Source organism: Lithobates pipiens, unplaced genomic scaffold (genome assembly GCF_037356315.1).
Source record: "Lithobates pipiens isolate NorthernLeopardFrog02 unplaced genomic scaffold, aLitPip1_a1.2 Scaffold_3, whole genome shotgun sequence".
Classification (NCBI taxonomy): Eukaryota; Metazoa; Chordata; class Amphibia; order Anura; family Ranidae; genus Lithobates; species Lithobates pipiens.
In genome coordinates, this window is record NW_027507790.1 from 226449376 (window position 1) to 226467334 (window position 17959).

Below are 17959 nucleotides of genomic sequence, written 5' to 3' on the forward strand. Positions count from 1 at the left end.
AATCTTCACAAATTCCTTCAGACTTCCACCACACCAATGTGCTCGTGACACCTCATCCAATGGAAACGCACTCACCGACTGATGTTGCCTCCCACTTTCATGTTTGGCAAAAAAGCAGTGTAAACCCCCCTTGGGTCTATCCCTCGATCATTCCAGGCAAGGCTCATCCATATGTAAATAGTGAAATACAATGCTCCACATATCGTGATATCGTTTAAAAATGTATTCAAACACCACACACATCACTTCAATATATCAACTCACATATTAAATAAAAAATGCCAGCCTCAATTGAAAAGATCACAGCAAACTTTCAACAAACGATCAGGTGTTGCACTGCGGATATAGCGGAACTCAAAGTGTGCATTATAAGCTCTCCCCACTTCCCAGCCACTGCTCCCGATAAACTGAACTGACCACGAGCATCAGCGTCTTTCTGTCAATGACGTTCGTATCCGTGTGGCCATGGCCCCGACATGTTTCGTCACTCTGATTTCTTCCTCAGAGTGACGAAACATGACAGGAGCGTGGCCACACGGATACGAACGCCATTGACAGAAAGACGCTGATGCTCGTGGTCAATTCAGTTTATCGGGAGCAGTGGCTGGGAAGTGGTGAGAGCTTATAATGCACACTTTGAGTTCCGCTATATCCGCAGTGCAACACCTGATTGTTGAAAGTTTGCTGTGAGCTTTTCAATTGATGCTGGCATTTTTTATTTAATATGTGAGTTGATATATTGAAGTGATGTGTGTGGTGTTTGAATAAATTTTTAACCACTTTCAGACCGGACCATTTTGCTGGTCAATGACCAGAGGTCTTTTTACAATTTGGCACTGCGCTGCTTTAACTGGTAATTGCGCGGTCATGCAATGTTGTACCCAAACAAAATTTGCGTCCTTTTTTTCCCACAAATAGAGCTTTCTTTTAAAGGTATTTGACTGACTCTGCGATTTTTATTTTTTATGATATAAACGTAAAAAGACCGCAAATTTTGAAAAAAAATGATATTTTCTACTTTTTGTTATTAGAAAAATCCAATAAACTCAATTTTAGTCATACATTTAGGCCAAAATGTATTCAGCCACATGTCTTTGGTAAAAAAAAAAGTCAATAACTGTATATTTATTGGTTTGCGCAAAAGTTGTCACATCTACAAACTAAGGTACATTTTCTGGAATTTACGCAGCTTTTAGTTTATGACTGCCTATCTAATTTCTTGAGGTGCTAAAATGGCAGGGCAGTACAAACTCCCCCCCAAATTACCCCATTTTGGAAAATAGACACCCTAAGGAAATTGATAAGAGGCATGTTGAGCCCATTGAATATTTAATTTTTTTGCCTCAAGCGATTGAATAATGACAAAAAAATATATATATATTTTTTTTACACAAAGTTGTCACTAAATGATATGTTGCTCACACATGCCATGGTTATATGTGGAATTGTACCCCAAAAATACATTCTGCTGCTTCTCCTGAGTACGGGGATACCACATGTGGTTGACTTTTTGGAAGCCTAGCCGCGTACGGGGCCCTGAAAGCCAAGCACCACCGCCTTCAGGATTTCTAAGGGCATACATTTGTAATTTCACTCCTCACTACCTATCACAGTTTTGAAGGCCATAAAATGCCAAGATGGCACAAAACCCCCCCAAATGACCCCATTTTAGAAAGTAGACACCCCAAGCTATTTGCTGAGAGGCATGTTGAGTCCATGGAATATTTTATATTTTGCCACAAGTTGCGGGAAAATTACAAACTTTTATTTATTTAATTTTTTTTTTCACAAAGTTGTCACTAAATGATATATTGCTCAACTCGCATCGCACAGAGATCGGATGTGATTTGCACTGCAGTGCGGTGCGAATCACATCCGTTCTCATAAACCGCTGCAATGTGAACCCAGCCTTAGTGACACTGGCGACGGGGGGTAATCACGGGGTTAAACCTTTATTGGGGGGGTTAGGGGGGTACCCTAGAGCTAAAGGGGGCTAAACCTAACTGCCCTAACAGTTATTGGGGGCTAACCCTAACTGCCCTAACAGTTATTGCAGTCACAAATGACACCAATGCAATAATAAAAAAATAAAAAAAATGCAATTGGTGTCACTGTGACTGGGGGTGCAGGGGTGATTGGGGGGGTGAAAGTGTGCCTGGCATGTTCTACTGTTAGTGTAGTGTTAGGTGCAACTCACCGATCCTCTCTCCTCGGTGCCGGAACGAAAAAGACCGACACGGAGGAGAGATTACATCACTTCCTCTGCCTGTGTTTACATTACAGGAGAGGAAGTGATGTAGAGGAGGGATTTCATTCGTCAGGAGCGATCGCGAGGGGGTGGCCATGAATGAATGGCCGCCCCCTCATCCCGGATCGCTCCTGCACGGAATCCGACCGCCGCTGGCACCGGGGGGCCCGATCGGGCCCCCCACCCGCGGAAAGGCAGGGGCGTACATGTACGCCCATATGCCTGCCCGTGCCATTCTGTCGACGTACATCGTTGTGCGGCGGTCGGCAAGTGGTTAAACGCTATGTGGAGCATTGTATTTCAGTTTTTACATATGGATGAGCCTTGCCTGGAATGATCGAGGGATAGACCGAAGGGGGTTTTACACTGCTTTTTTGCCAAACACGAAAGTGGGAGGCAACATCAGTCGGTGAGTGCGTTTCCATTGAGCGAGGTGTCACGAGCACATTGGTGTGGTGGAAGTCTGAAGGAATTTGTGAAGATTGATTCCTTTCTGTGATTTTCAACATTGTGTTAAATGGACTTTTAGTTCTCTGTATCACGGGGTGATAAAATGAATTATTTTCACACCTGCCCACAAATCAAGATAAATATCCCAACATCCCCAATGTGATCAACAATTCCCCGCCTTCACCTTTAACCTCTCACCTATAGAGTTTGTCATAAACAGTTGAATATGTGAATTGAGCTCCTTCATTTCATGAATGTTCATGAATTTCCAATACAGTAGTTAAGTTATAGAAAAAAAAGCCTTCAAAAGCCGCCCGAACCATTCTTCTCTATTTGGAAAGTGACCTTATGTAGACTAGGTTATGAGACTATCCAAAAGTTTATACATTCTCTTTCAATCAAATTGGATTTATTGGTGGTGGGTGTATTCAGTACATACATATATATTACTTGATGAGGCTGCCTGTCACTGATTATGATGCTGATCTGCTTTGTGCTACTTCTTCCTTTACTATAGCCTCCAAATCTCTTATAAACATGGGGACAAGCTATGACGTGTTTTCTAGCAGTCCGCTGGTGGCAGTTCCTTCTGCTTCAGGTCTACTCTTTGTTTTTTTGCATGCTAGTGTGTGTGTCCATTGTATTGTCCCTTTTATAACGTGATAAATATTTTAAATATAAATTTTAACTTCATCTGTCCTCTGATTGCAAAGACTGATTTCATGTTTGTCATTTTATTATGGATTAGTAGTTGTATTTAGTTATGAACCCATATGAGGAGATTGTCACAATAAGGAACATTTGTGTGTATATATGCCACCTTGGCTGTTTAAACGTTTCCGGACCAGCCTCCACAGTTATACTGTGGCAGGGTGGCTCCCCTGCACGAAACCACGTAACTATACGTTGGCTCGCATGGTCCGGATAGCAGGCGCGCATGTGCCCGCTGCACAGCGGGGGTGCCGATGCTCGTGCCTGACAGTTGTGATGACCTCCGGCCACGAGCAATCGTGGCCAGGCGAGATCGAACAGGGACAAGTGTGTGTATTACCTAGTAACCACGATCCGTCACTTCCTCTAGTCAGTCCCCTCCCCCTTCAGTTAGAATCACCTCCCAGGGAACACAGTTAAAAGCAGCTATAGTGAATGCAGGGTCCTGGGTTTAGTAACACTTTAAATATAGGGTGGCAAACCATGTTTAACACCCTTAGCCTGAGTCATCGTCATCTTGCCCATAATCCGGTTTTATGCACAATACAGTTAACAGCATGTGTGGGAAAAAACGTACGTAATACCTTATGAGGCCAGCATGTTTTGTTGGATTCACCATTGATGTCCTCAGTGATGAATGTTGGCACTATGTCACGGTTCACTATCTGTATGAAGCTTATTTGCCATAAAAAAAGATTATGTGAGCTGGAAAAAAATAGAGTAAATTTGAACATCAGATTTCACTTGCATAATGCTTAACCTCAGAGTTCTCAGCATTGTCTATTCATTTGAGAAACTCTGACTGTTGAATAGACCTTTTCTACTTGTGTGGTAAGGGGTGCAGGGTATGTGTTTTGTTCAGACATCCCTTGCACCTGGCATAGCTTGGGGGAAATCGGTCCAGTGTAGTGTAGCAATAGCCTTTTTCTTCTAGACCAATTGGTGACATGTAACTGCAGAAGGCTGACTGTGACCGTAAATGTGTGTGTACAGTATCTCACAAAAGTGAGTACACCCCTCACATTTTTGTAAATATTTTCTTATATAATTTCATGTGACAACACTGAAGAAATGACACTTTGCTACAATGTAAAGTAGTGAGTGTACAGCTTGTATAACAGTGTAAATTTGCTGTCCACACAAAATAACTCAACACACAGCCATTAATGTCTAAACCATTGGCAACAAAATTTAGTACACCCCTAAGGGACAATGTCCAAATTGGGCCCAAAGTGTCAATATTTTGTGTGGCTTCCATTTTCCAGCACTGCTTTAACCCTCTTGGGCATGGAGTTCACCAGAGCTTCACAGGTTGCCACTGGAGTCCTCTTCCACTCCTCCATAACAACATCACTGAGCTGGTGGATGTTGGAGACCTTGTTCTCCTCCACCTTCTGTTTAACCACTTAAGGACCGAGCCTCTTTTTTATATGTGCTGTTTACAAGTTAAAAACATTTTTTTTTGCTAGAAAATTACATTATAAATTTTTTTGTCTCTAACACCCTAGACAATAAAATGGCGGTCGTTACAATACTTCCTGTCACACTGTATTTGTGCAGTGGTCTTACAAGCGCACTATTTTTGGAAAAAATACACTTTTTTTAATTAAATAAGACAACAGTAAAGTTAGCCCAATTTTTTTATATTGTGAAAGATAATGTTACACCGGGTAAATTGATACCCAACATGTCACGCTTCAAAATTGTGCCCACTCGTGGAATGGCGACAAAATTTTATCCTTAAAAATCTTCATAGGCGACGTTTAAAAAATTCTATAGGTTGCATGTTTTGAGTTACAGAGGAGGTCTAGGGCTAGAATTATTGCTCTCACTCTACCGATCACGGTACTATCTCACATGTGTGGTTTGAACACCATTTTCATATGCGGGCGCTACTCAAGTATGCGTTCACTTCTGCACACGAGCTGGACGGGGCACATTTAAAAAAAAGTTTTTCTTATTATTTATTTTACCTTTTATTTTTACACTGTTTAAAAAAAAAAATGTCACTTTTATTCCTATTACAAGGAATGTAAACATCCCTTGTAATGGAATAAAAGCCTGACAGGACCCCTTAAAATATGAGATCTGGGGTCAAAAAGACCTCAGATCTCAAATTTACACTAAAATGCAATAAAAAACCCCCAAAAAAGTAATTTAAAAAAATGGCCCTTTAAGAGCTATGGGCTGAAGTGACATTTTGATGTTGCTTCCGCCCTGCAGTGTCATAGAGATGGATGGGGGGGTCGTATTCCCTCTCCCACCACCGTTAAAAGTGATCTTGTGGCGAATCCGCCGCAGAGACCACTTTTATCTTGAAGCGGACCACCGGCCAAACAAGAGGATACCAGGGTTATGGCAGCTAGCTGCTGCCTTAACAACGATATCCCCCTTCAAAGTAAGGATGCGGTGGTCTGGAAGTGGTTAAGGATGCTCAATAGGGTTTAGATCTGGATCGCTTTGCCAGTCCATCACCTTTACCCTCAGCTTCTTTAGCAAGGCAGTGGTTGTCTTGGAGGTGTGTTTGGGGTCATTATCATGTTGGAATACTGCCCTGAGGCCCAGTCTCTGAAGGGAGGGGATCATTCTCTGCTTCAGTATGTCACAGTACGTCACAGTACATGTTGGCATTCATGGTTCCCTCAATGAATTGTAGCTCCCCAGTGCCGGCAGCACTCATGCAGGCCCAGACCATGACACTCCCACCACCATGCTTGACTGTAAGACACACTTGTCTTTGTACTCCTCACCTGGTTGCCACCACACATGCTTGACACCATCTGAGCCAAATAAGTTTATCTTGGTCTCATCAGACCCCAGGACATGGTTCCAGTAATCCATGTCCTTAGTCTGCTTGTCTTCAGCAAACTGTTTGCGAGCTTTCTTGTGCATCATCTTTAGAAGAGGCTTCCGTCTAGGATGACAGCCATGCAGACCAATTTGATGCAGTGTGCAGCATATGGCACTGACAGGCTGACCTCCCACCCCTTCAACCTCTGCAGCAATGCTGGCAGCACTCATACGTCTATTTACCAAAGACAACCTCTGGATATGACGCTGAGGACATTCACTCAACTTCTTTGGTTGACCATGGTGAGGCCTGTTCTTAGTTGAACCTTCCTGTTAAACCGCTGTATGATCTTGGCCACCTTGCTGCAGCTCAGTTGGCAATCTTCTTATAGTCTAGGCCATCTTTATGTAGAGCAACAATTCTTTTTTTCAGATCCTCAGAGTTCTTTGCCATGAGGTGCCATGTTGAACTTTCAGTGACCAGTATGAGAGAGTGAGAGCGATAACCCCAAATTTAACACACATGCTCCCCATTCACACCTGAAACCTTGCAACACTAACGAGTCACATGGGTCCAATTTGGGCATTTTCACTTATATGGGTGCAGTTGTGCTAAGTTTACATACCCTAGCAGAATTTATGATTTCTTGGCCATTTTTCAGAGAATATGAATGATAACACAAAAACTTTTCTTTCACTCATGGTTAGTGTTTGGCTGAAGCCATGTATTATCAGTCAACTGTGTTACTCTTTTTAAATCATAATCACAACAGAAACTACCCAAATGACCCTGATCAAAAGTTGACAAACCCCAGTTCTTAAGAGCCGGTTCACACAGGGGTGACCTGGGATCTGACTTCAAATCGCCCCAAGTCGCGCGGTTGAGAAAATCAATATATGTGAATGGAGCCGTCTTAATGCACACTACTGAAGTCACTCCGACTTCAGAAAAGTTTCCTTACGACTTCAATCTGATTTCTAGGCAACTTGTACCCATTGATTTCAATGGAAGTTGCCTCCAAGTCGGATCCCCTGTCTTAACAGAAGCAACTTTCCAGGAAGTAAAAATAGTTTTCTAGGCAAACCCCTCCCTCCCACAGAGCTGATTATTATGTGATTGGCCACTGACAAAAGTCCCCTGTCCTGGAGGCAACTTCAAGTTGCCTTGTAAGTTGCCTCAAGTCGCGCTGTGATTCATACTCCAGTCGTGTCCAAGTTGCCTCCCAAAGTCACACTGGAAGTCGTGTTGCCCCTGTGTGAACCGGCTCTAATACTGTGTATTGCCCCCTTTAACATCAATGACAGCGTGAAGTCTTTTTTGTGGTATTTGTGGATGAGGCTCTTTATCTTCTCAGATGGTAAAGCTGCCCAATCCTCATGGAAAAAAACCCTCCAGTTCCTGTAACTTCTTGGGCTGTTTTGCATGAATTGCACGTTTGAGATCTCCCCAGAGTGGCTCAATGATATTGAGGTCAGGAGACTGAGGTGACCACTCCAGAACCTTCATTTTATTCTGCTGTAGCCAATGACAGGTCGACTTGGCCTTGTGTTTTGGATCATTGTCATGTTGGAATGTCCAAGTACATCCCATGTGCAGCTTCCTGGCTGATGAATGCAAATGTTCTCCTGGTATTTTTTGATAACATACTGCATTCATCTTGTCATCAATTTTATATATATATATATATATATATATATATATATATATATATATATATATATATATATATATATATATATATATATACACATATACACATACACACACACACACACGGTCTTCAAAAGGTTTCTGCATATTTTTTTTTTTTTATATTTAATAGAGTAAAAAAATACAGAAACCACCTTTTGTGGTTTTTGATGTTTGGCCTCAGTAACAGATATGGTGGCATGGAAAGTGGGAGGGGCCCAACTTGCACTTACCTATTTGCTTTTATCACTTTAGCTGCAGATCTGATGATCATTGTTGCAGGCAGTTTTTAACTAAAGATTACCTCTGCTTATGTATTTTTCAACGTATGCAGTTTTGATTTTTTTTTTAGGTTTTATAAGCTGCTTACTTGTTTATTTGTTGTATAGACTTAAAGTATACAAACATGAAAGATTGTTTAATATGAATGAATGTGGCCATTGCAGGCAATTTCTGACTACATATGCATCTGCAAAGATCTACTCAGAGTGCTGCCATAATTACTCTGCATTATTTATAGGTCATGACCCATACTTCAGTTTACCATCCTTAGCCATGACACTGAGATTATTGAATGGTCTATGCAGCATATCAAGAGATGTATAATAATCTGCTCACTGCTTTTCCTCCTGCTGCAGCTCCCAGTGCATCACCTAAGCCCCTTGAGAATAAAAGGACAGAAGAACTTCATAGCACTTCTATGGCCCCTTCTGCTCTTGCTGCAGGTCTGTTCTCACAGATTTCTTTCAGAGGCCTTTTTGTGTCATTGTAAAACTCCTCATACTAAGTATGACGTTGGGTGCAACCTATTGGTTAAACAATGAGCTTGAAGTTTGCCTTCATCATTGTTCTGCTTCCTCAAGATTATTAAAGTGGTGTTCCACAGAAAAAAAAAATCATTAAAATACCTAAAGAAAAAAAAAAAAACATTTGGAATTTTTTTTTTCAACTCACCTCTAAATGCCTGTTGCTAGGGGGTCTCTCGTAGTCTGCCTCCTTCAGTGCCTGGGCTGGTGACATCCCTTCCCCTCGGCGCAGGAAGGGCTCAGCTCTGCCCCCTCCCTCCTGTCAATCATCTGGGACACATGACAGGTCCCAGATGACTGCGCGGCCAATCGCGGGGCCACTCACGCATGAGCAGTGGGTGCCCGGCTTTGAAGCCACAGCTGGGTGCCCACAGAATGCCGGCACCGCAGAGCAGAGGGGGGGACGAGCGGAGCTTTGTTCCCCCACATCGCTGGACCCTGGGACAGGTAAGTGTCCGATTATTAAAAGTCAGCCGCTGCAGTAGTTGCAGCTGCTGACTTTTCATTTTTTTTTTTTTAAGGGGAACTCCTCTTTAAGCGATTCCCCATCCCTTTCTGACATTTGCTGTGAGATTTGAGTCCTTTTCTTGATTTAAATTATATGCAGTGTTGGAGATCTGTTTGAAGATAGTATCACCAACAGTGTGCATGAAATAAATAGTTAGATGCAGTTATAATTATAGCACAGACACATCCCAAAAATGTTTTACATTGTGTCCCTACTATATTATCATCTATTCTACCATTTAGACCAGGGGTAGGCAACGTTTTGAGCACAGTGTGCTGAAAAATGTTTTCAAAGAAATTGAGCGTACCCATTTTATAACAAAAAAAATGTCAACTTCACACATTCAATCACAAAAATGATTTTTTATAAAGTAAGTAGTAGTGAGAAATTTAACATCGTGCACCTTTACACCTCAGATCAGCCCCAATTCACCTGCTCATCTGCCCCACCACTGTAACCCCCTGCACATCTGCCCCACCACTGTAACCCCCTGCACATCTGCCCCACCACTGTAACCCCCTGCACATCTGCCCCACCACTGTAACCCCCTGCACATCTGCCCCACCACTGTAACCCCCTGCACACCTGCCCCATCACTGTACCCCCTGCTCATCTGACCCACCACTGTAACCCCCTGCTCATCTGACCCACCAATGTACCAACTTTGTCATCTGTCCCACCACTGTAACCCCCTGATCATCTGCCCCACCACTGTAACCCCCTGCACATCTGCCCCACCACTGTAACCCCCTGCACATCTGCCCCACCACTGTAACCCCCTGCACATCTGCCCCACCACTGTAACCCCCGCACATCTGCCCCACCACTGTACCCCCTGCTCATCTGCCCCACCCCTGTAACCCTCCGCTCATCTGCCCCACCAATGTACCAACTTTGTCATCTGCCCCACCACTGTAACCCCCTGCTCATCTGACCCACCAATGTTCCCCCTTTCTCATCTGCCCCACCACTGTACCTCACTGCACATCTGCTTCACCGCCGTATCCCCATGCTCTTCTGTCTCACCGCTGAACCATCTTCTCATCTGTCCTAACACTGAACTTATCTGCTAATCTGCCCTAACATTGTAACCCCCTTTCTCATCTGCCCCACTGCTGTGACCCCCTGCTCATGTGTTCCACCGATGTACCTCCTTTCTCCTCTGCACATCTGCCCCATTTCTGTACTCCCCTACTCATCTGTCCCACCAATGTACCTCCTTTCTCCTCTTCCCCATCACTGTACCCCCTGTACATCTGCCCCAACTCTGTACCCCTTTGTCCAACCATTGTAACACTCTGCTCTTTTGCCCAACCATTGTAACCCCCTGCTAATCTGTCCCACCAATGCACTTCCTTTCACATCTGCCCCACTGCTGTACCCCCTTGCTCTTCTGTCTCACCGCTGAACCCCCTTCTCATCTGCCCCAACAGTGAACCCCCCCCCGCTCATCTTTCCCATCACTGTAACCCCCTGCTAATCTGCCCCATCACTATACCCCCTGCTTTTCTGTCCCACCGCTGAACCCCCTTCTCATCCATCCCACCACTGTACCTCCTGCACATCTGCCCCATCAATGTACCTCCCTGCACATCTGCTCCACTGCTGTATCCCCATGCTCTTCTGTCTCACTACTGAATCACCTTCTCATTTGTCCTAACACTGAACTTATCTGCTCATCTGCCCCACCACTGTAACCCTCTTTTTCACCTTCCCCACCACTGTAACCTGCTTTCTCATCTGCCCCACCAATGTACCTCCTGCACACGTCTCACCTCTGTTCCCCCTGCTCCCCTGCCCCACCACTGTAACCCCCTGCTCATCTGTTCCATCAATACACCTCCTTTCACATCTGCCCTATTGCTCTACCACCATGCTTTTCTGTCCCACCACTAAACCCCCTTCTCATCTGCCCCATCACTTTACCCCTCTGCTCTTCTGTCTCATTGCTGAACCCCCTTCTCATCTCTTCCACCACTGTACCTCCCTGCACATCTGTCCCACTGCTGTACCCTCCTGCTCATCTGCTCTACCGCTGTACCCTCTTCTCGCCTTTGATATGTATGATATGCAAAGTGGTGAAAGGAAGCAGAGATGAGACTCATCTACCTGTCCTGGCACACTCATCCTGCTGATCCAACTCTCCCATCCAGCCCATGTGTTTGAATGGGATGTATGTGATGTCACATACAAGCATCTGGAATAGATGCACAATGATTGAGTTCAGGTCAGGGGCATTTTCTGAAAGCAGTGGGCCTGTGTGCAGGATCATAAGTTAGGCCCCCGCAGCTGAGGAAAAGTGGGGTGCTCTGTGCTGCAGCAAAAGTTGAGTGTGATTTTCATTGCTAAAATACTGGCTGTGACTTAACCTCTTGATGTCCGCACTATAGCTGAATGACGGCCACAGCACGGACCCAAATTTCCGGGAGGCTGTCATATGACCTTTGCGTGCGTCACCAGGACTCGGGTGATCACAGATCCCGAGTAAGGGGCTGGTCCTGGCTCCTTACTACATGATCAGCTGTCAGCCAATGACAGCTGATCACATGATCTAAACAAAAGCTTGGTAATCGTTTTTTTATTTTTTTCTCCTCACGCTGACAGCTTGAGGAGAAAAAAAGACAATCACCAGCTTATCTGCAAGGGACATCGGTCCCGAAGAGGAAGGAGGCACGTCTGCTTCATATGTGCCCCCAGTACCCCCTGCCATTGCCACCTGCCAGTGCTCACAGTGCCACCTATCGATGCCCACCAGTGGTGCCAATCAGTGCCACCTAGCAGTGCTTGCCTATCAGTGTAACTAACCAGTGCCCATCACTGCCACCCATCAGTGCCTATAACTGCCACCTATCAGTGCCACCTCACCAGCGTACATCAAGGAAGGAGAAAAATTACCAGTTTGCTAAATTTTATAACAAAATCTAAAAATATATAATTTTTTTTTTATTCGTTTTTTTTTTTAACAAAGAATAAAAACCACAGAGATGATCAAATACCACCAAAAGAAAGCTCTATTTGTGGGGAAAAAATGATAAAAATGTAATTTGGGTACATTGTATGACCGCACAATTGTCATTCAGAGTGCATCAGCACTGAAAGCTGAAAATTGGTCTGGACAGGAGGGGGGTTTAAGTGCCCAGTAAGCAAGGGGTTAAAGGGACACATAGTGAGAGAGTAGTAGTAAGTGACACAAAGGTTCAGGAATAATTTCAACAAAGTTCCCAGAAGCTCAACAGTAATTCCACAAACTGTTACCTGATTGTAGTTTTCTCAATCACAGTGAAATCTCTTCTTTCTGAGAATGGTAGTGGCAACCAAGCGAGTCATCTTCCTTCAGATGGTGACTGGAGATAACAGGACTGTGATTGGCTTTAGCAGTGGCCAATGACAGTCCTCCTCCTCCTGGAAACAGGGATCCCCCCCCCCCCAGCAGAACTGCACCCAATCTCTTCCCCATCACAAAAGCTAACGATTGCAGCTACAGCAAAGTTAGAGAACCAAACAATGTTTCTTATCTTTTGCAATATGTGATATGTGTGGGCACAGTGCCTCCCCCCAGTGCAGGTGCGGCGGGAGGAATTCTGAGATTGGAATGCATTAGTGTCTCACTGACACTTCCCTGCGCTGCTCTGCTGATGAGAAGGGAGTCGGTTTCTGGTAGCGGCACCAGTGCCGGGGGTTGCCTACCCCTGGTTTAGACATAACCCTGGCTGTTGCAGGAAACGGGTTACATTTCTCATGTTGGTAACCTTGTGTGATCAGACAAGTGTATGTATTAACCCTGATATACTAGACATAAGACACAAGTCCTTTCCTGGTGTGTGATCTGAGCTTACAGTAAAGGAAGTTATGATAGGTGCTTTTGATAAACCATCATTCCTGCCACGTACCTCATTTTTTATGGACTTGATTATGCCAGACAGAATGTTTTGAAGATTACTCTGGAGTAGATTGTGTATGTGTGTACGCTCTTTAATCCTCACAGTATTTTTTTACATTATTTTTTTTTTAACAGGAGATGATCTAATGTCTATGAGACACCAACAGACACCACTGAACAGAGTTGCAAAAGAGCCAACAGGTAAAGGTGAGCATGTGCTGAATGAGCAAAACAGCAGGAATGCTTTCAGCTTCACTTCAGTGTGCCCCCCTTACCCTGGTGGTCAGTGTGCCCCCCATACACTGGCGCTGGTTGGTGTTTCCAGGGCACCACCAACCAGCAAATGCAAGGCACTGAGGGTGCTCTGCTCATTGTCTCCCAACCCCCTTGATCCCCCAACCCTACATCCTCCCCCCATCTCACAGGGCAGGTTATCTCTCCTGTCACCCCCCCCCCCCCCCCCCCCGCCTTTATTCCAGCACAACTGTTTTCCTGTGCTGGGCCACTGTTCACAGTGTGAAGAGACAGTGGGGGAATGCTTTTCCCCAGCCGATCAACAGCTTGACAGCAGTGCTGCGCTTTTTGTTGTGCCTGCCTGGTAGGTTGGACATAGCCCACAGGCTCTTACACTGCACAGTGCCCAGGGGGTGGGGGGGGGGGGGGTGGAGAGATCTCTGCTAGCTCTTCATACTGTGCAGTATATGTTTGATAAAGCGTCAAAGTGGTTGTAAAGGCAGAATTTTTTTTTAATCTTAATGTATTCTATGCATTAAGATAAAAATCCTTCTGTGTGCAGCAGCCCCCCTAATACTTAAGTGAGCCCCATCTCGATCCAACGATTTTGCACGGAGGGGCGGGGAGCGGCCATCTCAGCGGCTTGCTGAGACTGCCATCAGTCAAGGCAGCTGGTGGATTCAGACTTGGGAAGTCGGGATGATGTGCGGCCTCGACTGATCTTGGTGACGTCAGCTGAGAGCGGCCTTTAGACCATTCCTGAAAATAGGTCACAGGAGTGCAAAACAAATTGCCATAAATAATTTGACACACGTAGTTAATTTCAAAGTTGTTTTTTGCAGATGGGCTTTCAGCTGACCACCCCCTGAACTTGCCTCCAGTGCTCTTTTTAAACCTTCCATATGATGAGCAGCAAGAGAAGATGTTTCAGAAGGAAGATACTTCACCACCACATGTAAGTCATTTACCTAGGTCAAAGTATAGCTAGTAGTAGCTAGTCGTTCAACTGAACTTTCTCTGTAATATTGAAGAGGCTTGAAGCTGCAAAACTGTCTTGACATTACAGGACAATTCCAGTTAAATGTGACTAACTACTACTAGATATTCCATTTAAGACAATTTTGGGTTTTGGGATTAACCACTTCAGTACGGGGCACTTTCCTGCGCAAGCCAATTTTTTTAGGTTTCAGCGCAGTCACACGTTGAATGACAATTGCTCGGTCATGTAGTGTTAAGTTTGACATCAAATTTTGATTTAGTTTTAGTTATGGTCTTTTGACTAAAATGCCATTTTAGTTCTAGTCGTAATTTAGTCATCTGATAAATTTTATTGCATTATTTAAAGCAGAACTCCAGGATTTTCAAAAAATCAAACATTAGTACAGTAGTAGAAATTACTTGTATGACACAGCGGGGATCTTCCGCGGAGTCAGGTATTTTATATCAGAACACCGAACGCTGATGTCCCTCCTCCCTGTATTGTGATTGACAGCGCACTGTTCCTATACTGGAGGGAGGCGGGACTTCAGTAATCGGTGTTCTGATATACAATACCTGACACCGCGGGACATCCCTGCTGTGTCATTCAACTGATTGCTAATAATAATCCCTGCTCTGCGCAGAGATAGTGGAGGGGCGTATTGCAGGCAGGGAGGAGGAGGGAAGAGAGTGGAGGAGGACACCTTCTCATGGGTGGCATAGACTAGGGGGCTGGGAGACCCCTTCCACCTACAACATGTCTGTTTCCTCCCTGCTTGGCTTTCTGAGGACTCAAGGGGGTGTGCCAAATCGCTGGCTGAGCACAGGAGAGGGATAGCAGTCAGAGGTCTTACAAACAGGATGTCAGCAGGCAATAATGGTTTTTCAGAAAGTTCAGCAGCCTATTACAGAGGAACTACAGAGCTCAGAAGAACATGGATGGCAAACTTGGTGACGGTAGGAGATCAGCAACAAGGACATGGAAAAAAATTGGGCCAGAATTCTGCTTTTAAGCATTTCTTTAGAATTGCCAAATTCATTATATACTCATGGAGTAAAAATCTAATAACATGTTATTATTTGTGATATTAAGGTTTGAACATGCACTACAGACACAAATTTATCTGTTGTGATATATAATGTCTATATGAATAAAACCAAATTTCATAAACAAAAAAAAATTGCTTTTGACAAGCAGAAGTCCAATTTGAAAATATATAAAAAAAACAAAAAACTGTAAACTCTATTGACTGTGATGCCATTGCACATATTGAATATATTAACAACATTAAATATCAAGAAAAAAAAATAATAAAAGCCTTTTTCTTCTCTTTTTTTATTTTTTAGCAGCTTAGTAGATGCCCCCCACGTATTTTTCTGTGGTAGTACAGTGTTAATTTTGATGTCAAATTTCCATTTAGTTTTAGTCCTAGTTGTTTGACTAAAATGCCATTTTAGTTTTGGTCATATTTTAGTCTTCTCAATCGTTTGTTTTAGTCGTATTTTAGTAGACTAAAATAGTATTAATTTAGTCAACAAAATGAACACTGCGGTCATGCAACACTGTGCCCATATGACATTTTTATATATTTTTTTTCTGACAGAGCTTTCTTTTGGTGATATTTAATCACCACTGGATTTTAATTTTTTTTTGCTATGTCACAGCAACCACAGCGTGCACCAGGGAGCGTGCGGTTCTGGGAGAACGTCCATAGACAAATGTGAGAGCTGCGCTGCAGGCATCTTTCGGCTATAGAATGATCATGAAGTGGTTATTTTTGGGAAACTTTGCAATAGAAAGTATGCTTGTTTATGATGTCATGGCTGCTGTTAGATTGTCTGCAGTATTTTTCAGTTCTTGAAAAATATACATGTGGAACATAATTGTTTGGAATAGGCAACACCTTTCTATCCCTCTGTTGTTTGAAATGTATTAAGTCCTTTTTATTTTTATTGCCCTATTCCTTCATATTGCAGGGTGAAGAACATCTGCTAGCTGTAACAGACTTGGATGAAGAAAATTTTGTACAGTACCTCCCAGATATAGAGAGGCTTCCTTCCTCTGCTGATCTCCACCTCATGGCGGCCTCTAAGAAAAGTGCATTGCCCAGAGAACTGCTTCCCAACACAGGTAACTGCTTCTAGATGGACAGCAAATTCAATACGTAGACCAAAAAATGTATGTACAATAAATAGGTTTTCCAAAATATACATGTGAGGGGTCTTTAAAACATTTCTGCAGTTTCCGAGTTAAAAAGAGTATGAAATTTTCTTGAAGGACGTGTGTGTGTGTATAATATATGGTGTGTCTAAAAAGTTTGGTGAATGTTCTGATATCTCAACGGCAGTACACATGCCCGCCAGGGTAAACTCGCTGTGGGCAGTCAAACGTGGTCAGTGTGTGAGGTAGGGTCAATGGAGCAATGAACTGCTACAAACTAGGAAAACCAGCGGAAACACATGAAATGGTGCAAGTGTATGGGACGGAGGCCGGAAGCAGAAAATGTGTTTAATTGGTTCAAACGCTTTCCAAACGGGAAGGAAATGACTGAGGATGAGCCACTATTGGGTCGGCTGTCAACAAGCAGAACCCCAGACACGATTGAGTGAGTGCGACAAATATTGGCACAAGATCGACGACTGACTCTACGCTTGATGGCGGAGGAATCGGGCATTAGCAAGGATGCAGTGCGCACCATTGTCTGAAGAGTTGGGTAAATGGAAGATCTGTTCCTGATTTGTGCCCAACAAGCTGACAGACGAGCAGAAAGCAAAACGAAGGGAAACCTCTGTAGATTTCATTATCGTGTGACCAGGATCCATCCTTTCTGCCAACCATTGTCGCAGAAATGAAACCTGCTGCTACCAATTTGATCCGGAATTCAAGCAGCAATCGATGGAATGGCGGTCACTGTCTTTTTCGTGACCCAAAAATTCGCCTGCAAGAGCATCATAAAAGGTGCACTTTGTGCGGATGTGGCGGCAATCCAAGAATGTGTGACAGCAGTTCTGCAATCAATTCCTGAAGAGGTCTTTGCTGACAGTTTCCAGAAGCTTTATTAATGTTGCCAAAGGTATGTTTTGAAGGATGGCAGCTATTTTGAAAGCCAATAAAGGTAATTTGTTTGTATCTTTTGTTTTGTTTGTTTTCTGATACGATTCACCAAACTTTTTAGACACATCCCGTGTATAAAACCACACTAAGCAAGAAGTGTGTGTGTGTGTGTGTGTATATATATATATATATATATATATATATATATATATATATATATATATATATATATATATATATATATTTATGTGTGTGTGTGTGTGTGTGTGTGTGTGTTTTTTTTTAAATCTATAAAAAAACATAGAACAAAAGACAATAAATATATATCACTGCTGCTATTCTAACAAAATCCCCAATGTTCTAAACAGAAAAGATGAAATCACAGTGTAGGAAATCAGCCATGTGTACGATAAGTGCATTAATACAATGCATTCATCAGCAGCACTGTGCCAAACAAAATTTTGCCTAACAAAAATAAGCAAGAAGTATATAAAAAAAAACAAAAGGCAATAAATAAATATCACTGCTGCTGCTAATATTCCCAAAGTTTTAAACACTGTGTGATTTCATATTTTTTGTTTATAATTTTGGGAATATTGCTAAAGCAGT

General features: G+C 43.3%; 1 protein-coding gene across 9 annotated transcripts in view; it reads left to right on the forward strand.

Annotated features, from left to right (window-relative positions):
• Window positions 1-17959, forward strand: part of CPLANE1 (ciliogenesis and planar polarity effector complex subunit 1) — a 221997-nt gene that overhangs the window by 152480 nt on the left and 51558 nt on the right. For 3 of the 9 annotated variants that reach the window (XM_077462837.1, XM_077462838.1, XM_077462840.1), the window contains exons 38-42: window positions 3216-3296; window positions 8528-8614; window positions 13219-13290; window positions 14160-14272; window positions 16273-16426. In XM_077462837.1, coding sequence (XP_077318963.1) covers window positions 3216-3296; window positions 8528-8614; window positions 13219-13290; window positions 14160-14272; window positions 16273-16426 — 507 coding nt within the window. The remainder of the gene's footprint in view (window positions 1-3215; window positions 3297-8527; window positions 8615-13218; window positions 13291-14159; window positions 14273-16272; window positions 16427-17959) is intronic. The other 6 variants (XM_077462841.1, XM_077462843.1, XM_077462844.1 and 3 more) reach the window with 6 other exon arrangements.